Below are 20,093 nucleotides of genomic sequence, written 5' to 3'. Positions count from 1 at the left end.
AGTTACTTTATGTCTATGTGGTTAGTTTACAGTCATACCATCAGCTCTGTTGTTCTATAGACACTTGTTCTTAGCATCACCAGTTTTCTGCACACCACAGACATCACAGTGTCTTCATGTGTAACCAGTGTTGATCAAATTGTCTATTTCAGGTCAATGATATGTTGCGTTAACATCTCTCACACGCTGCAGACCACGTCTCCTCACGTGAGCCACTTCTCGATGCAGTTCCTGAACACTGTGTAGTTGTTGTGCCAGTGGACGTGCTTCACTCCGGACTGAACACACGTCGACACGCCGCCGCGAGCGTCCAGCGTCTTCAGGCCAAACGTGTCGTTCCTGTAAAACTGTCAAAGGGAGAGACGCACACGTGGACAGGTCAGAGTGCACAGTGAGCTGCTGCTGGGCCGTTTGCAGGGATGCTGGAAGTGCATTATTGAACTATGCATACTGTTATGATTTTGTTGTGACTTCTTCATGACGACACTAATTATGACATTGATTTGACAGATGGGCTCCAAAATGTATTCATCTGAAGACACACACACACACACACAAACACACACACAAACACACCTTGCTTCCAGTTAAGTGTAATAGAGAAATAACTTGTGTGTGGTTTGTAACCTACCTCCTGCTTCCTCATTTCCACAACATGCTCGTCGCTGTCATAGAATCCAAACTGGCTGTGAAGAAAAGAGGAAACAATCACTTCAGGTAAAGATTCAAGGTTTTGACACTTGTGCGACTGTTTCCACCACAAACTTCACCAACTAAAGCATCTGTTTGCAACTACTTCGCCGTCTTGCACCCGAGTATCTGTCCAAGCGATGGTGTAATTTTCACAGGACACTTCTCTCAGGTTTCACTTTTGGTTTAGTTAGAATAAACAACAATATTATTCAAATATGTCTTCACATTAATTAGGCTTTATGATCCACAGGATGGGATTTTTTAAAGGTGAGACACTATGTTGTGGCTCTAATAACAAGCCTTCTTTCAGACACGTGGAAGAAAACATCCAAAATACACATAGAAGTGTTGATTTTAATAAAATGTGTCTATTTGTGTCTTTACATTTCTCTAAATATTTTTTTTTCTCAAACTCAACTTCAGTATCACTTACATACACTAAAGTATTCAATAAAAAAAATCTATATTCTTAATTAATTCATGGAGGGGTTTGTTTATATATTATTCTTAATCTGATTTAAATAACTTTTTATTGCTAAAAAATATGGTGAGATTTCATTTTTAGAGCGACAATAAAAAAAGCAATTTATCTAAAATCCCCTTCACATGTTATGATAAAAACAAGTGTGTGTTAGTGAATCATAAAATGATTGAAACCTGGACTCCCACGGTGTGATGACACCATCGTCCGGTCCTCCAATCAGCACAAGCTTCTTGATGCGTAGAAAGTTTTCCCTCCATGCTGAGGAAGTGAAAATGAGAAATGCACGGGGTTATTTGGAGTTTTTCTTTTTGCAGAAGCTCACTGCACAGCCACAGGTGACGACTGTGACAGTTATTCATTCATTCCATCACCTTTCAGGTTGCTGTGAGGTCTGTCACCGTTTAGCATCGGCAGGAAGTTGTTGCTCTGCAGGTACTGGGGCCTGTGGTGAGGGTCTGGGGAGAAAACATGAAAAGTGATCGTAGAGTCAAGAGATCTTTATCATCACTCTACCGAAAAACAATGTCTGTAGAAGCTTAATTAGGCAACACACTTGAATTGAGACTACAAAGTAAAGATAAAGTGTGAAATAGAAGCTATGAAATTATAAAAAATAGGATGAAATATATATAAAAGTATGTATATACTGTACAAGGAATCAAAGTAGAGACAGTATAGACAGTACTGAAATGTGCAAGAAATCTAAATAGACAGGAAATTGCTCAGGTAAATAAAATAAATATTACACTTTGGAGTGGTGGATAAATATGACAATGAATACAATGAAATCTGTTGTAGCATCTTCTAAAGAGGGGGATGTAATGGACACATGCAGATCTTCCTCAGTCAAAACTATGAAGATTTTCATTTAACACCACCTCCCTCATTCTTACCGTTCCAGTATTCGCAGAAGGAAACTTTCTGTCCCAGTCTCCTGTAGCAGATTCTAAACACAGTCTTCTTTATGTACTCAGGAAACAGCCACTGCAGGTAACTAGTGTCTGTGGAGTCAGGCAGTGAGTGTGTTAATGTGTTTAAAAGTTCATTTGAATTGATCAAAAAGTTCCCCTAAAGGAAAAGGGTTAGAGGTGCGAGGGAAATCTTGCAGTGGTGAAGGAATGAAGTTTATTCTGAAGTTGGACGAAATCTTAAGCGGAACCGAATTTACTCTCAACACCAGATGCATAAGGGAGACCAGGATGAGGAAAGTTAACAAGTTTGAGATGTTTTTTAATCTCCCCACGTTACAGCAGCCAAATACCATTAGACTTCATAACCCCAACCCTTCAGGACAAATACATCTAAACCTTTGCTCACGTCGTCTAACCATTGTTGCATCTTCTCTATCTCGCTCTACGAAAGTCAGAGCGCCCTCTTGCAGAGATAGTGTGTACATTCCTCTAGTGGTTTTCTATCCTAACTCAACCTTGGGTCCTACAAATACTGCAAAGGAGAGAAGGGGACGTAGTATCATAATACAAATATGTGGTGGATTTAGATAATGTCATCCGGGGTTTGAGAGGCCCCGGAAACAGAAAATAATGCATTCTACCTGAAAAATTATAAAATAAAACTAACATATAGACCCAAACCATAAATATTTCTGCAACAAGAAAGAGACATGCATCCCTGACCTCCATATTGCCCGGCCTGAGGCGACGACAGTGAGATGAAGGTGTGCACGTTGTGGTCTGGAGTCGTGGAGAGAACAGCTCGACAAATCAATCCACCTTTAAAAGAAAAACAGAGATGACAAATGAGTCACAATTCAGACGACAGACTGTGATTAAAGATGGCAGCTCCGCAAAAGTGAAGCCAAAGCACGTGGATCGCCCCCTGGTGGCTGGTTGCAGTATAGGTCATTAGCCCTGCCTCCTCCATGTATAGTGGAAGGGATGTGGACCAAACTAAAAAAGTCGCACACGTCTCAAAGACATTTTTAATTATCACAGTTTTAATTAATTATTTGACGCTACAAAAATGGAGGGCAACAGCATGATTGACAGCTGAGACTGACTTGGGATTGGGAATATAAAATACTATTATTGTATTTATTTATTTATTTGCTTCGTAAATTTTTTGCCTTGCAGTTGCAGCTCCTTGCCAGTAGGGATGGCTGCAGCCCCCTCAGCACCCCCCACTCCCATCGTCCTTGTAAAAACATGCAGGTTACAGACGAACTCCACATTTACAGACATAGAAAGAAAGTTGTAGAAAACATCTGGTGGATGCAGAGGGAGCTGATAAACCACCTCTAGGGGCGTCACTTGCATCTGACCACTAAGTCTAAAGATAACAGCATGTGGATGTGTGTGGCTGACATCTGTTGACATGCAGTGTCTATGTGAGTGTGCGATGGACCTTGTGAGAAGCACAGAAGATGGATGCCATCGGGAGCCCTGCTCACGATGGACTCGATGGCTTTCCTGAAGTCTTGGACCTGCCTCCACATGGGCTTCAGACTGGCCACGTTGTTGTACAAGTCGATCACTGACACCTCGGTACCTGGATGCACCTGGAAGGGACGAGAGAACTGAGGGATCAGACTTGTGATCGTTTGAGGGACAGAGTACCAGAAACAGAAAATGCTGATTAAATCAACTATCAGCCTGATGACTGATGACGTTATCTGCCGCCTGAGACAGTTCCTCCGGGGGAAAGCTGATCAGGAGGAAGAGAAAATGATAAGGGAACTGAATTCAGGATCTTAAACAACTTTCTGGATTTCACTTCACTGCCTAGTGTGAGAACAGTTGATCTTGTCTGAGACTTAAACATCTTTTGATTTATTGTGTATGAGAAACCATAAAATGTACTGTTGTCGCACATAATTTCCTGATTTGACCTAATTCTATTTTTTATTATTGTAATTGGTGGTCATGCTTGAATCTCTATAACAGTGTTTTTATTCTTTTATTTACTCATTTTGACTGTTTTTATCTGTTTTATATGATTATTTGTGTGTTTTTTACTTTCTTTTGTGTTTTTTGTTCATGAAGCGCTTTGTAACTTTGTTATGAAAAGTGCTATACAAATAAAGATATTATTTAGATGTTATTATAAGAATCCCAATGCATTAGATTGGGATGTTTTATGTTTTGTGTTAAGCGTCGTCATCCTGTCTCTGACATTGGATAAGATTTACCTTGAAAGAAAATAATAATCTTGACTTGTAGTGACCCACACTTGTTATCTGTCCTCTCTCACCTGATGTAATACTGACAAGTTTCTATTGTACTTGACTTTGACAGTCCACATGAACGTTAGACCAAGGACAACTGAGGCTCACTGAGTAAATCACTTTATTCACCACATCAAGAAATTCAGCTTTCAGTCTTTCATCCAACATCTGCAGAAGATTTTTCTTAATCAGATCTCTTGTTTAAAAATACTTTAAAAAATATATACTTGGAGGTTAAATTAGAATTATTTTACTACTCAAAATTCAAATTATCAACATTAAGCTTTACTGGTGAGTAAAATATGTAATTACAAAACAGAACTTTTACCTCTAACAGAGTATTTTACAATGTTTTAGGTGATTTTACTTTAAGAGTTTCCTTAAATACTTCCTTAAATATTTATTCCATAAATAATCATCTATGAGGCTCTTTTCAATTTTTCTTTTTAAACTGTTCTTTTTGTATTGTCTTGTGTTGCTTTTACAATTTGTCACGAAGCCTTTCATAAACTACTTGGATCCCTTTGAATTGCCTTGTTGATGAAATGTGCTCAACGAATAAACTTGTCCAATTTATTCTTTGTTTTACTTTTCCTTTCTTTTTTCATTTATATTTCTGTTATTCGTGAACAATGAAATAAAAGTTACACACTTACAATTACATGAATGACAAATATCTTGATATAGTATTTTAGACAACTGCTTTACTTATTTCTCGTGCATATCATTTGTTGTGTTCCTACCTTGGATATGAACAGAGACAGAGTTTTGAACTGCTTCGGTCCATCAAAGATCCCGTGCACGATGACAACAGGCTTGTATCCGTAGATGCCAACTCCTGCCAGGAGCAGCAGCAGCAGCCGCGATGTCTTCATCTCCAGCCGGTCTCAGGCACCGACACCTCCCGCTGAGCTGCTCGCTGCAGGGTCGAGCTCAGAGACTTGAATGGTGATCGATCTGATTATCGATCCGTTTCCACTTCCCTTGAGTTGGAGAAGCTCGTGCACGCTCCCTTCCTCGTCACCGCTTCCTTGTGTTCCTGGGTGGTGTTTCATGAAGATCTCAACGCGTTTCCCCTGCAGGTTAAACAAAGACCTCAGTCAATCCAAAGAGTTTGATTCAGTGGTGGAAAGTAATAAAGTACTCTACGTTTACTCGAGTACTTTTGCGTTACTCGAGTATTTTCTTTCTTTGCCACTTTATGCCTCTAAGTACCTGTTGTATTTGTTACTCGATTACATTACATTAAGCTACTTTACAGGTTCTGAGTAATATTAGGCTATGATCAATAAATAATTGATGATTACACCAAATATTCATAATTTTCCTCACAAAACTTTTGTTTCGCATTTGAAATGAGCTCTTACTCTTATCATCCAGCTCCCTTGTATTGATGTATGTACAGTATGTGTGGATGTAATATGTTCTACATGCGGTGGAAGTGAAGCTGTATTTAGGCGCACAGCTTCCTTATCTAATCTGACTCCAGTTGTGCGTCAGACAAAGTTTTTTATACACCAAACGCTGAAGGTCACCCAGCCTCAATATCAAATACAGTAGTAACCTAGAAGGATTCCCAGTAGAGCTCCTCCAAGACCCAATAATCCCCCTTAAACTCAATCAAGCTGCACCAAATTTCACACACTCATCGATATCAGTCTCCTAAATATGCCGAATTTTTTTTCATCGAGATCCATTAATTCTTATTGTGAGAAATCGGTGAAAACGTTTAAAAAAGACCCACCGTACACGTCACAATGTTAGAATGTAATGGGACAACTGAGACCACAAAAACAGTCATAATACCATATATTTCTATCACTAATGTTGTTGTTATGTGACTGTTGTTATTTTGCTGTTGCTGTTGTAATTTTTACATTGTTGTTATTTTGCTGTTGTTTCTTTTTATCAGTGACGTGAAAACTTTCTGAAAGCAAGTGAAAGAGCTGGATAGTCGGATGTAGTTCCTCCGATGGCCGCAGGAGGCGGTGAGCGCGGCAAAGCTCCCTGACGCGGCTCCCTCTGCTCTTCTTCGGTGCTTTTTACACGACGCGTTTCCGCTTTCAACTTCGGCGCGCTCAAGCTACGTTAGCAAAACATGTGTTGTTTTTAAATGTGGACCCAAATAAATAGCTTTACATGACGGCGGAGGGACGTACGTAATCTTTTACGTGTTTTTTGTATCGGGAACTGGTGAGCTGCGACTCAAACTAGCTCCTCACATGTAGCAGTAGTTAGCTGAACTAGCTAACTCCCAACCTGCTGCTGCTACTTCCACCACAACAACGTTGTTCGAGCGCTTTTGAAAAGCGGTGAGTGAAACACTGTATTCGGTCTTTTGTGTTAAAACGAAGCAGATCAACGTGTTTAAACACAGCATGAGAAATATATACTACTGCAACGTTAACGAGTCAGTGGCTGAAGTAAACACAGGACCACGAATTTAAGTATGTAGATAAAAAAGCGATCTGACAACCGGTGGTGATCTTATTCCAGACGTTAGAAGTTCAGTCACATGTCATCAAACACACACGTGTGCGTCTATGTTAATAACCACGTGTAGGTGTTATTGGTCACATGAGAAACCAATGGAAACCAACATTTCTAGTTTCTTATGTAATTTCACTTTAATTGTTATAACCACTTATGATGTTGTTGATTTTTAATTGGGGCTAGCATACTTTTAAGATAGTAATTCATTTCCTAGTTTTAAAAATAGTCCTGTTTCTGCTTGTTGAGCTTCACAAAGATGATCGTGATGATTTACTCTTGAGTGTTTGGTTGCAACCAGTAGTTTCTTGGTGGCACACAACCACGTGTGGGTTATTGACGACATATGTTCTTGCGTTGTGCTCCTTCAACAGGCATCATGGCTAATCTGGAGCAGTGGGTCAATGACCGTCTCCATGACATCCTGGGGTTGAGTGACAGGTACGTGGCTCAGTTCATGATTGGCACCGCACGGAAAGCGATGAATGCGGAAGACTTCGTGACTCGCCTCGAGCAGACGGGCACGATTGATATCAACCCGAGTGTGATTGCCTTCGCGACAGAGCTCTTCGACAAGGTACAGTGCTAAAATTGTATTTTCATACCGTGTGAGATGTTGATATTAAAACATTTACATTATCTTTAAATGCTTCAAATGTTGCAGTATGTGTTTGCATTTTTTGCCTGAGACGTGTTGGTGGGAATGAAACCTCTAACAATTTTTTCTCGTCCCTGTTTTAACAGATTCCTCGCAAGCTAGTTGTTGAGAAACCCGCCCGGGAGATAGAACGGCAAGCCATTGAAATGGACAGGAAGAATCGCACATACACGTTACTGGAAGACAGTGTAAGTGATGAAGAAACTGTGGTGGAGAAACAAAAAGGGAAAAAGAAGAGTAAGGACAGAGGAAACAAGAGGAAGCACATCAGAAAGAAGAAAGAGAGTGAGTCGTCCAGTGAGGATGAAGCACCTAAAGGGTAATCCAGACATTTTCTATTTTCACGTTTGTATATACTGTTGATAGTAGGATATGCTATCTAGGATTAAAATTTACAACTGAATTGTTATTGCATTTTTTTTTAACATTTATTTGGAGGTGATATGCAGTTTTGGTTGTAGTTTGCCTGACTTAAAAAGTTCTACATTTGTAAAGATGCAGCAGTTTGATGCATTTTCTTTTCCTGACCTCAGGGGTAATGCAGGCCAGTCGGTCCAGAAAGAAGTAGAAGAGGAGGAGGAAGAATGGGAGAAGGAAGAGCGAGAGCGAGTGCAAGACATTGAAGAGAGAGATGCATTTGCCGAGCGAGTGAGGCTGAAAGACAAAGACAAGACCCGCAATATAGCGGAGAGAACTGACAAAAAGGTTGGAGACAACGGAATGACAAACATAATTCATTCAGTTTTTAAAGATGACCCTCCATGCCTGAGATAAATAACTTCATATTTTGTGTGTTTTTCCTTTCAGGCTTACGAGGAAGCTCAGAAGAGGCTGAAGATGGCTGAAGAGGATCAAAATCAAATGGTCAGTGCTCAGAGTTTCTGCTTGTGGTGATATAGACGATATGGTTTTAACTGTGTAATAAAGTTTCTTGTCGTTGTCTTTCCATCTCTAGTTGCCAGAGTTGAGGAAGCAGTCTCGCTGGGAGTATCTAAAGAAGAGAGAGTCAGAGAAGCTGGAGGACCTGGAGGCCGAGATCATTGACGACGAGTACCTTTTCTCTACCGACGAGCTGACTCAGAGGGAGAAAAAGGAGTTAGAATACAAACGCACCCTTCGCGACCTGGCTAAAGATTACAAAAAGGCCGGTGCCAAGGAACACGAGGAGAGGAAGAACAGATACTACATGCCGGAAGAAAAGAGAGGCAAGGTAGGAACAAGAGATGCCAGGTACTGACACACTGCGCAGAGACAGTCATCTGTGTACATGGGTTAAATGGTTTGTTTCTCCCCCTCTGTCCATCCCTCTCCCTTTCCCCACTGACCAGGAGGTGCCTCAGAGGGACCTGGTGCTGGAGGAATCTCCCATGGAGCTGGGAGGGGAGCAAGGCCGCTGGGAGGAGGAGAGGCTGAAGACGGCCTCTCTCAGCTTCGGGGCAAAGAAGGAGCGAGAGCTGGGGATGAGGCATGAGCAGGACAAGTACCAGCTGATCCTGGAGGAGGAGGAGATGATCGACTTCGTCAGCACTGCCATTACCATGAAGGGAACTCGGGCCGATAAGGTGGGCTTCATCTTCTGCTTTCTAACTGTCCCCTTTGAGTTTTCAAGTGGGTCTCCACTGGGCCTGAAGATCTCGTATGTACCAGCTCACGTGCTACTGAGACGTCATAACAGGGAGGCCATGAAGAGCCATAAAGTAATCTGTGAGATCCTAATGTCAACTCTGTAAAGAAGCTAAAACATTTTTTGTGCAGTCTGGAGTTGACCTGGAGATTTTGGGCTGTTGCGATTATTGACACACGAGAAAATAAAAGCATGTTAGGTTATCACTGTGTCTTTTCAGCGTGCAGAAAGTTTGTATTTCAAGAGTCACGATAAAAACATGAGTGGACCAACTTTGTGGTATGCTGCTCAAAACCTAAATGACTATGAAATAAAGCACCAAGATTTCTTGCAGCAGGCTTGACCTCCTTCACAGTTGATAATCATTTTGCAGTGAATAGGAAAATCTAGAGAAACTGAAGTCGTTCTTCCTTCTAACCTTGTTGACTTCAGGATCAGGAGGAACCGTCTCTGTCGCAGGCGGAGCAGAAGAAACAGTCCATGCAGGAGGTCCGACGCAGCCTTCCCATCTTCCCTTTCAGAGAGGACCTGCTAGCCGCCATCCAAAAGCACCAGATCCTGGTCATTGAAGGGGAGACGGGCTCCGGAAAAACCACCCAGATCCCACAGTATCTCTTGGAAAACGTGAGCACAGACTCTTATCAAAGCAACATATACTTGCATATTAAACTTGTTGTACTCTACTATTAAACTGTCACTCGTGTACACAGCTAAAATTTACATAGACACTAGATTTCTCATCAAACTTAAATTTGGGATGTTTGAGCATTAAAACAACTGAAGTCAGGTGGTAACCAATGAAAATGACCCGTTGTTCCTCCCTCAGGGCTACAGTGAAGGAGGCATGAAGATCGGATGCACGCAGCCTCGCAGAGTGGCAGCCATGTCAGTTGCAGCCCGAGTGGCACAGGAAATGGGAGTCAAACTTGGGAATGAGGTGAGCTGAGCACATTATCCTACAGGACGCTACAGGAATATATTTAATATCTAAATAATGGCTCATACGGTAGTTCATGTGTTTGTGAGTCAGTATTTAAGGTTTTTCCTAGTGTTCTGTATTTATTTCAGAGTTTTATTGACAACATTTTTCTAACGATTAAATGTATTTCTTCATATAAACTTCATTGCTCGGTGCAGGTGGGTTACTGCATTCGTTTTGAAGACTGCACATCAGAGAGAACGGTGCTCAAGTACATGACCGACGGCATGCTGCTCCGAGAGTTTCTCACCGAGCCCGACCTGGCCAGCTACAGGTAATGCAAACAAGAGAATCATATCGGCAAACATGAATGTATCAATCAGCCATATGATGATTCGTGTGGGTTCTATTTATCATTTTGTATTCTCTGTCTCCCTCCAGTGTGATCCTCATAGACGAGGCCCACGAGCGAACTCTCCACACAGACATCCTGTTCGGTCTGATTAAAGACATCGCCAGGTTCAGACCCGACCTGAAGGTGCTGGTGGCCAGCGCCACTCTGGACACCGAGCGCTTCTCCTGCTTTTTCGACGACGCACCTGTCTTCAGGATCCCAGGCAGGAGGTTCCCCGTCGATATCTTCTACACTAAAGTAGGATTTTTTTTTTTGTATTAACTGATAAAGTTATGGTTTGTTGCTTAATTTTTAAGCTTGAAGATGGAACATGACAGCTTTCCCCTGGGTATGTCTAAAGAAAAAAAGACTTCCAAACAACTTTATTTTTCACTTCTGTATAGGACATTTCTCGGGGTGGCCAGACCGTTTCTACATTAAATTGTCTGTAGCAGTGATGAGATCTGCTTTAAAATGTTATTGAGTGTTTGTGAGAGTCAGTCTGTGTTTTGATAAATACCAAAGAATCAAGCAGACTGTTTTAAGTTTCTGTTTGTTGTGTTGCTCAGGCTCCAGAGGCCGACTACCTGGAAGCATGTGTGGTGTCAGTGCTACAGATCCACGTCACCCAGTCTCCTGGAGACGTTCTGGTCTTCCTCACTGGACAAGTATTGCTTATATAAATCATTCATCTTTTATTAGTTCTCTTTGATTGTCTGTCGGCTCTTTAACCTCTTTGCCCCCCTGTGTGTGTTTGGCAGGAGGAGATCGAAGCGTGTTGCGAGCTGCTCCAGGAGAGATGCAGGCGGCTGGGATCTAAGATAGCTGAGCTGCTGGTACTTCCCATCTACGCCAACCTGCCGTCTGACATGCAGGCAAAGATCTTCAACCCCACTCCACCTGGCGCCCGGAAGGTGAGTCAATGTCTAATCTCTCTGCTGTAAGACATTGATGTATTTCAATTTGTGAATCAGTCCCTTTTCCCCAAACTTCCTGATTTATTCTTTACTCTGTTTTGTTTTTCCAAACGTTATCTAATTTAATCTCTTGGTGCTGTGTCATCTTTTCCCATCAATCCAAGGTGGTGGTGGCTACCAACATAGCAGAAACTTCCTTGACCATAGATGGCATCATCTACGTCATTGATCCTGGTTTTTGCAAGCAGAAGAGTTACAATGCCCGCACTGGCATGGAGTCGCTCATTGTCACGCCCTGCTCACGGGTAACTGCCATCAGTGTTACGTAATTATTTATAAGCAGGTAGTGTAGTGACTGCACGTTTCCAGAAGAATGTTTCCTACAAGTCTTGTGTTGTGAGAGTCTGTGTTGGTTTTTAAATGTTCCTCACGTTGTGTGTTTCTATTTCATTCTCAGGCTTCAGCCAACCAGAGAGCAGGCCGTGCAGGCAGAGTGGCTGCTGGGAAATGTTTCAGGCTTTACACAGCGTGGGCTTTTAAACATGAAATGGAGGATTCGACTGTGCCTGAGATTCAGAGAACCAACCTGGGAAACGTAGTCCTTCTGCTGAAGAGTCTGGGTGAGAAGACAACACGCTCATGAGTGATTTTTAAAATCTTGACATTTCATACACTTGGTCATCAAGTTGGAGCTGAGCACGATTTGGTGGCTGTGAATGTGCAATGAGCTAATTCTGTTTTGTTCCCAGGCATCAATGACCTCATTCACTTTGACTTCATGGACCCACCTCCTCATGAAACTCTGGTCTTGGCCCTGGAGCAGCTCTACGCTCTGGGAGCACTCAACCACCTGGGAGAGCTCACCAAGGTACAAACTCATGGCCTCTATGTATTCAATATTTAATACATTTTAGTTTGAAAAGGCATCGTTGTTGTTTACAACGATGTTGTGTCATCCACTCTACTCCAGAGTTTCGAGCCCATAAAAAGGAGAAATGTTGATTTGAAAAGTCAGAGGCTGCGTTTTAGTCTGGACCTGCAGATACAGAGATCTAGTTATTCTGTCTTCTAGAAGAAAAACATAACGTGAAACATCATTATTGTACCATCATACATATGAAACAGGTAATGGGTTAAATATTCCCACTTTATCTTCTTCCCACATTCAAATCTGCAACAGTCGTCAACAAAAAAAACGTTCTTCACTTTAAACACAGAAGGGAGATATGTATCCTTTGTTTTGACGTGTGTCGTCAGTGTCCATCTTCACTCTGCACATACTGAACATTCCTGATCCTGAAGGGGTCGCCCACGAGCACGATTCTAAGATACATGAAACAGAAGTTTAACCACTGAGCTTGTCCTGTCAGTCAGTGATTATGGAGGATGAATGAATGAATAAGTAATGTTTGTTCTGTTCTGTCAGCTGGGTCGCAGGATGGCTGAGTTACCTGTGGACCCCATGATGAGCAAGATGATCCTGGCCTCCGAGCAGTAAGTCCTCAGTCGGATTCTATATGTTCATTTAACGGGAAGCATTTCCTGCCTGAATACTTAAGCATTAAATGTTTTACATCATTTGGAGACATCGGTTTCCTTACACGTGATTATGCAGCTGGAATTTGAGGTTATGGAAGCTACTGCAGGAGTGAAGCCATCTGCCCGCCCAATGTGCTGAGAGGAAGATTTTATATAACAGGGCAGGAGAATATCTAAATGTGAATTTAAAATGAATCGTCTTACTGAAAAACTATTTCTAATTTAACCAAGTCATAGAGGTGTAATGTTAACATGCTTTATTTTGTTTTAACTCACCTTTGTTCTGATCTTTTAATCTGATAAAGGTGGTTTAATAATATAAATGATACAGAAAGTAAGTTGCTGGATGTGGATGATTCACTTTGTCTGAAACTGAAAAAACTGGCTGTTTATTCAGTGAACAAATAAGAAAAACTTACATCAGTAAAGAGGGGAACAGTTATTGTTGCTTTCTCTTTTTCGTGTTTTCTTCTGCGCCTCTCTCCAGGTACAAGTGTTCAGAGGAAGTGTTGACAATAGCCGCCATGCTGTCGGTGAACAACTCTATTTTCTACCGGCCCAAAGACAAGATGGTGCACGCCGACAACGCCAGGATGAACTTTGTGGTGCCAGGGGGAGACCACCTGGTGCTGCTCAACGTCTACACACAGGTACCAATGCAGCTGGATGACAGCAGTTCGAGCTGACGCCATCAATACCAATCAAACTGAATGACGTTTTTTTTAAATATTTTTGTCCACCTATTTACATGAAGAGTCGATCACAATACTGAATTCGAAATGTTGATGTTGTTTCCAGTTGGCTACTAGTGTTCATGATTTGCATCTCGGCCTCTTAAATGGCAAAAGCAAACCACAACATTTCACTAAAGAATACTAATGCAAACTCAATTTTTTTTTCTTAAAGGGGACATAGCATGCCCATTTTACCACAAGGCCATGTAGGGAGACTTCCAGTTCCTTGTTACGACACAAAACCCAGGAAGCTCAATCGAGTCACTCAAGCATGACATTTCTGACTTAGAGGAACCATAACAAAACGCGCGAGTGTTTTTTTTCCCAGAGTTTTTGGGTTGGTAGACATGCCAGATACCCACATTAACCTGTAGAAGCACTAACAAAGTGGAATTTGCATGCTATGTCCCCTTTAAATTGTTCCTCTCCTATAATAAATAACACAAACTCTTGATTTTTGTGACTCCTTGTAGAATCCAGATCCTGAATTTAGGAACCACTTATTTGCAGCATTAAACTAAAAAGCCCTACGATATTTCCATTCCCTATAACAGTATAGCCCCGGTGTTGCTGTGTGCTAACTGCAGACACGATGTCTTTCTCCCTCAGTGGGTGGAGAGCGGCTTCTCCACACAGTGGTGCTACGAGAACTTTATCCAGTTCCGCTCCATGAGACGAGCCCGGGATGTCAGGGAGCAGCTGGAGGGTCTGATGGATCGCATTGAGGTGGAGGTGGTCACCTCCCCGGAAGACAGTGTGCCCATTCGCAAGGTGAGTGCTGCGGAGAAAGTCACCCGAAGTTTTACCACAGATTAGTGACCAAAGCATTGGTCAGTTCCTGATGTTAATTAAAGGCGTCTTGTTACATTTTTTGCATTTGATCTGGTTAGTTGTAGTTTCAAATTGTAATTTAGGGAGAGAACTAAATTTTAAGTTTGTGTGACATTCTTGCGTCCTGTCGTCATCACGTACGAGCCGAGTACTCAACACTAGTTTGAATGCATCAAATGAACGTCAACGTCATCCAAACATTATATCGTCAGAGGTGAAGACTGCAGCAATCCTGTGAGCCGCCTCCTCTTTTCTTTTTTCTTCTTCTGTGTGGCTCAGTGGGAACATGGCTGCTCTGTGGTTTGGTCACATCTGATGAGCATGTTATGTAAACAGTGGTGAGTGAAGCTGTTATTTAGTTACCTTGTCATCCAAGTGCCCGGCCCACCAACATGCATGCTGCTGCTGATTCCTTTGTCTCGCATGAAAACAACGTCTTCCGTTACACCGCAAAGACAGAACTTTGTCCCTCGCTCCTAAAATAAACACAGCTCACTTTCCTTAGAATCATCCATCCAGAAGAACTCCTCGTAACTGAAGCAGATCTCACCGAACAGTAAAATACAAATAGTTTAATGACACATGAAACTGACTCCAGCCTCACCTGAATTATTTTCTCTTCAGGACACCAGTAAACGTGCCTGTTTTTATAGTTACCTGCTAACTGTGCTCATAGAGATCCTCAACCTTTGAGCAAACTCTGCTTCACATAAGGCTGCAGTTGTTTTTCATCGTAAAGTATGTTGTTCAACACGTTGAAGTGCTGAGCAAACATCAACAGATAAACTGTCCTTGTAGAACAGGAACCATTTGCCCTGAATGTGATGATCACTCCACCAGAAACCTGTTTTTAAAAGTGTTAAAAGAATTTTCATGTAACATGATCCGATTGAAATACTTCCTACTGAGCCATTGTTCAGTCTGTTACTTACGTGCTGTAACTGTCAAAGTGAGACGAGAGCAGGGAAGTTATGGCAACAGCATCAGTATGACATAAAGATAATGACCACATTGCAGTTGATATTTGATTCTTTTTTTTTTTTGACTGTTGTTAAACATAAGGCTTAACAACGTAAACAACTGGAGATGAGACACGACTGTTTGAAACTTGACCCAGTGGAGAACAGGACTAAAAACGCGCTACTGGCCTCCGGGTCGAAAGCTGCTTGTCTTAGCTCCTGTCAACATGATCCTTTCAACAAATTTATCCTTTTCCTTCTCTGAAGTTGAATTTCATCTTTTGAGCTGTATGTCTCATTGGGAGGTGAAAGGTCACTCGGAGATACAGGCCCTGTGTTTGCTCAAGAACACCCGTTTGACAAAATACTAGGCTTTCAGAAAAAGTACATTGTTCTGAAACTCTAGGAGGAACAGTGTAAGGTCCCTGAACAGAGGCTGTGTGAATACCCTCATATCAGGCTCTACTGTGTGTTGTGAGCACACACCTAAACCACTCGAGATAAGCAGAAGGGCGTTCCTTTAAGTAGCTGGGTTACACCTTCTTTCACCACAAGCTGCATTTTGCATGTGTCCAAAAATCCTGCAGCCAAATGGGCAAAAGAAATCCCACAACTCATTTGTTGTGTATATATATATATATAGACCTGATATTAAAATCCATTCTGAGTGATCCAATCACAAGATATTAGTGTATATATCAGTAACAATTGGCTGATATGAGCCTTTCACAGACATATCGTATTTTTATGGTGGTAAGTTTATGGTTAACCTGTAAATTATCAAGCCTCAATTACAATTCTTTGTCATAAGGGTTTGATCTTGACGTCTTAGGAGTCATCGACATTTATTTATAAATTTTTTACATGCATATATCGGCAGAAGACATTTTTTGTTACTCCATCAGCCCCCAAATATCCATATTGGCCGATATGCACCGTAAACTCATTGAGGGCATATAACAGATCCCTTCTCCACATTTTTATATCAGGCATAAACTACTAAATTCATGGATCTTGATAAAAAAAATTACATATTTATAGAACTGAGTGTGTGAAAGTTGGTGCAGCTTGATTTAATGTAAGAGGACTGTTTGTCCTCGGCGGAGGTACGGTCTCTACTGATCCCCATTCTAGTTCATCTTGTGTTGTTCTTGTGACTGGAGGACCCAGTCGTTATCATGTTGACCAAACACTCCTGTTTCCCCCTGTATGCTCTTCCCAGGCGGTGACGGCAGGATATTTCTATCACACGTCGCGACTGAGCAAAGGCGGCTACAAGACGGTAAAGCACCAGCAGACGGTCTACACCCACCCCAACAGCTCGCTGTTCGAGGAGCAGCCTCGCTGGCTCATCTACCACGAGCTGGTCTTCACCACGAAGGAGTTCATGAGACAGGTCATTTGAATCTCTTGCTCAAGTATCTGCTGTGTTGCAGTGGCTGTGGTATGACGCTTGTTTTCGTGAATGTGAAACACAGAAAACAGCCTCTGTTGAAAATGTCACACCTCCCACACCCCCTAAGAGGATTCCACCGAATATCTGTTAATGGTGCATGACTCTGCACATTAATGAGGAAGTGGGGCGAACTTTCCCGTACAATATTTAACTGTGTTCCGTCTCATATCAATATCACATTGCATATTCTCTCTTCCTCCTTTGCAGGTGATCGAAATAGACAGTGCATGGCTGCTTGAAGTCGCTCCCCACTACTACAAGAGCAAAGAGCTGGAGGACACCAGCAGCAGGAAGATGCCCCGTAAACAGGGGAAAACCAAAGATGAGCTGGGTTGAAAATTTCCCTTTGGAAACTGTAAAAATTGTTTTCTGTACATGTGGAATAATAATAAAAGATATGCCCTCTTACTTGTGTTTGTTTCTTTGTTTGTTCTTTAGTTGGTTGGTCATTCCAATTGAGGGAGAAACCATGTTTTTTATTTTATTTTATGCATCATGTCGTTATTATTTCAGATGGAAGATATTGAAAATTCAGGATCTGCCTGAATCACAACTTCCCTCCAAGATGAATCCTGCTCCTCAGCGAGGGGAAGCGAGTCGGTGGATGAAGACAGAACAGTCACAGGCTGAATCACCTGTAGCTGGGTCAGTGCATTTCTCAGCGCTGCCTCCAGATCTTGTTTCAGCTCCACCAGCTCTCTTCTCTCACACAGCAGCAAGTAATCGGCACCGTCTCTCCTGCAACAGAGCAGAGCTGTCGCCAAACTCATCTCCTCCCCTGACCAACGAGGCTCACAGCTCTGAGCTCGACTAACGAATCCTCAGTCTCCTCTTCCACTCACGTGTGGATTAAGATTCAATGGCAGGGAAAATACTATATTTCACAGTCATAACTGTGGAGGATTTTTGAAATGGTGAGATATTAGCTGCACTTTGACTAAGAGAAAAAAATACTTGATTTCTTATTTGCTGTTGTAAACTCACCGTCTCAGCACTGGCTGGTCTCCTCTTCCTCCCCTGCGAGCTCTTCCTGTTGACGGTCAGATTGGTGCTGATGCTGCGTAGCATCCTCTCCAGGTGACCCCGCTCCAGCTTCACGCCCTCCTGGGTGACCCTGCCGGCCTGCCTTCTCAGGTGGCCCTCCACCTCCACCTCCAGCACCCTGCGCATGTACTCACCGGCCACGCACCTCCTTCTGAGTCCAGTAAGAGGGATTCCACCGAATATCTGTTAATGGGTCATGACTCTGCACATTAATGAGGAAGTGGGCCGAAGTTTCCTGTACAATACTTAACTGTGTTCCGTCTCATATCACTATCACATTGCATATTCTCTCTTCCTCCTTTGGCAGGTGATCGAGATAGACAGTGCATGGCTGCTTGAGGACAGCCGCAGCAAGAAGATGCCCCGTAAGCAGGGGAAAACAAAAGAGGAGCTGGGTTGAAGAGGAGACAAACACTCAGGGGACAGACGGGACAAATAGAAAGCACAGGGGCACATTCCCTCCCTAGTACATGGCAGCGTAAAAACAGGAAAATGACTTTGAAAGCTTGAAAAATGCATAAAAATAAAGAGGAAAGGCGTGGAGATGTAGTTGTGTGGAGCCAGTTTGGCTCATGAGCAGCTACATGTGAAATTATTTCCTGCTGTAGCTCAATATGGCAGATTTTGACGGTGCTCGATCAGTAACAGCGTTCAGCACAGGCCACATGGAGCGGAGAGATGAAGTGAAAAGTAGGTCACAAACTCAGCGACGGGTTTAATCATAAACTTTCTACGTCAGCGGGGCCGCAACAAAGAAACATTAATGCACTTGGATGTGAGCTTCCCGTAACTCACCGTGGACTCAATAACAAACCTGAAGCTTTGTTGACTGTTCAACTGGACGTATGGACTATTACCACCACGTCTCCACCAAACTCAAACCGAGTCATTTCCAAATGAGTTTCACCCACGTGTGAGGTTCCTTATCTTGTTTATTTTCATTTTTCTACAGCAATAAAGTTTTACAACCTGTTTTGGTGCTGCTGTCATCGCACTCGTGTTCACCATATATCAAGGAGTCACTTGGGTTATTCTGGTTTTAGTCCCTCCAGTCAAGTCCCTGTTTCACAAGTTGTATTTAGACGCCATGTTTAAACAGCTTCCTGTGGAGTTATTGTCCTGCTGGTTTAAGTTCTACATATCGACTGTCAGTTTGGAAAGTTGGAAAATGTTTTACAGAATCACCTTCTTGAAGTTGTTCTACTTTATAATAAAACCAGTGTTCATCTGACAAGAAGCTTCTGTCTTCAGCCGTCTTTTAGTCGGTTTGTTTGGTTTGGAAAAAACTACTTGATGGGTTAACATGAGACATGGTGGAAGGATGCATTATGGGTCAGGGAATGGAAAACGGTCTGTATTTAAATGGACACTTTTCTAGCATTTACCACCTGGTTAGAGGACGACCGCTCTACCCCCTGAGCCGCCCCCGAATCAGAAGAACCCATTGAAGTTTTTGAATGCTTTCTTTAAATGGCATGATCAGGCTCATTAAGGGAACTGCTATTTATGAGTGTGTGAAATTTGCAGCTTGATTGAATTGAAGGGGACTGTTTGGGGTTTGGCAGAAGTATCCACTCTACTGAGAACTACTGTAGTTTTCAATTCAGAACATGAACATTTCTGGGGCCTTCGTACGGCAGCAGGTTTTTATACGAGAGACGCATCATCGCTCAGTTTCAGGAGGAGCTGTCTGAGAAAACACAACTTTTCCCTGCAGTGTTTAGAACCCTGTTGAAACTCAGTGCCACATATTTAAATGTGTTGTCATGAGCCGTTGTCTCAGTCTGGGTGTTTTCAAAAAAGGCTTCCAATGAAAAGTAAGGTCACTGGGACAGTGCAGCGAGGAAAGGTTGAGCTGCGTCGTCGTTCCTGTTTGGACGGTAAACCTTCCAGAGTGACAGGGTGGAGGTATGGCAGGTATGAGGTGCTGATAAGTGCAGTGTTGACAGAGCTGTACCTTTTGTCTTTTAATGTAGGAACAGTGGAAATTTCCCGACAGGCACTTGGATGTGTATCTCACGTCAGGAGGCCGCACTCATCAGATCTGATCAAGAAAAACAGGAAGTAAAACATGAGATATGCAAAAGAGAATAGCATTGAGTCGAATGAAGAAAAATGAAATGTGTTGTCAGTTTGATTTTGCTTCAGTGTGAGATTTATCAACTGTAAG

General features: G+C 42.4%; 2 protein-coding genes across 7 annotated transcripts; one reads left to right on the top strand and one right to left on the bottom strand.

Moving 5' to 3' along the window:
• Positions 1 to 92: 92 nt before the first annotated feature.
• On the bottom strand, positions 93 to 5,271 carry LOC117777054 (lysosomal thioesterase PPT2-A-like). Of its 2 annotated transcripts, XM_034611547.1 has the most exons (8): positions 5,102 to 5,271; positions 3,539 to 3,692; positions 2,812 to 2,907; positions 2,071 to 2,178; positions 1,549 to 1,632; positions 1,351 to 1,435; positions 632 to 686; positions 93 to 347 (listed from the first exon to the last, which is right to left on the bottom strand). In XM_034611547.1, the coding sequence occupies exons 1-8, from the start codon at positions 5,231 to 5,233 to the stop codon at positions 204 to 206; spliced, it is 858 nt and encodes a 285-aa protein (XP_034467438.1). In that variant the 5' UTR covers positions 5,234 to 5,271; the 3' UTR covers positions 93 to 203. The 2 variants fall into 2 exon arrangements, with proteins under 2 accessions (XP_034467438.1, XP_034467439.1); XM_034611548.1 differs by lacking the exon at positions 2,071 to 2,178.
• A 1,113-nt stretch (positions 5,272 to 6,384) lies between these two features.
• dhx16 (DEAH (Asp-Glu-Ala-His) box polypeptide 16) lies at positions 6,385 to 19,165 on the top strand. Of its 5 annotated transcripts, XR_004616545.1 has the most exons (23): positions 6,540 to 6,670; positions 7,223 to 7,425; positions 7,593 to 7,825; positions 8,040 to 8,211; positions 8,314 to 8,370; positions 8,462 to 8,716; positions 8,835 to 9,068; positions 9,563 to 9,754; positions 9,957 to 10,067; positions 10,268 to 10,383; positions 10,491 to 10,701; positions 11,013 to 11,111; positions 11,205 to 11,357; positions 11,525 to 11,665; positions 11,818 to 11,980; positions 12,110 to 12,228; positions 12,787 to 12,854; positions 13,387 to 13,549; positions 14,243 to 14,404; positions 16,646 to 16,819; positions 17,087 to 17,155; positions 18,264 to 18,391; positions 18,864 to 19,165. XR_004616545.1 is itself a non-coding variant. In XM_034611543.1 (21 exons), exons 2-21 carry the CDS (start codon positions 7,228 to 7,230, stop codon positions 17,213 to 17,215), a joined length of 3,150 nt encoding a protein of 1,049 aa, XP_034467434.1. In that variant the 5' UTR covers positions 6,385 to 6,670; positions 7,223 to 7,227; the 3' UTR covers positions 17,216 to 17,287. The 5 variants fall into 5 exon arrangements, 3 of the variants coding, with proteins under 3 accessions (XP_034467434.1, XP_034467435.1, XP_034467437.1); XR_004616546.1 differs by lacking the exon at positions 17,087 to 17,155 and having other exon boundaries at positions 18,231 to 18,391; XM_034611543.1 differs by lacking the exons at positions 18,264 to 18,391; positions 18,864 to 19,165 and having other exon boundaries at positions 6,385 to 6,670; positions 17,087 to 17,287.
• The last annotated feature ends 928 nt before the right edge of the window (positions 19,166 to 20,093 follow it).

The sequence above is a fragment of the Hippoglossus hippoglossus genome, chromosome 16 (assembly GCF_009819705.1).
Source record: "Hippoglossus hippoglossus isolate fHipHip1 chromosome 16, fHipHip1.pri, whole genome shotgun sequence".
Taxonomy (NCBI): Eukaryota; Metazoa; Chordata; class Actinopteri; order Pleuronectiformes; family Pleuronectidae; genus Hippoglossus; species Hippoglossus hippoglossus.
Note: the sequence above shows the minus strand (reverse complement) of the source record. Positions and strands in the feature narration are given on the sequence as shown.

What these genes read in the sequence shown, in the direction of transcription:
- LOC117777054 (XM_034611547.1), bottom strand. Translation starts at nt 5,233, where the DNA reads ATGAAGACATCGCGGCTGCTGCTGCTGCTCCTGGCAGGAGTTGGCATC. An exon ending in TCAGGCCGGGCAATATGGAG is followed by an intron (nt 2,179 to 2,811) that starts GTCAGGGATGCA and finishes CTGACTCCACAG; the next exon opens with ACACTAGTTACCTGCAGTGG. An exon ending in CTTCTGCGAATACTGGAACG is followed by an intron (nt 1,633 to 2,070) that starts GTAAGAATGAGG and finishes TTTTCTCCCCAG; the next exon opens with ACCCTCACCACAGGCCCCAG.
- dhx16 (XM_034611543.1), top strand. Translation starts at nt 7,228, where the DNA reads ATGGCTAATCTGGAGCAGTGGGTCAATGACCGTCTCCATGACATCCTG. An exon ending in TTGTCACGCCCTGCTCACGG is followed by an intron (nt 11,666 to 11,817) that starts GTAACTGCCATC and finishes TTTCATTCTCAG; the next exon opens with GCTTCAGCCAACCAGAGAGC. An exon ending in CCTTCTGCTGAAGAGTCTGG is followed by an intron (nt 11,981 to 12,109) that starts GTGAGAAGACAA and finishes TTTTGTTCCCAG; the next exon opens with GCATCAATGACCTCATTCAC.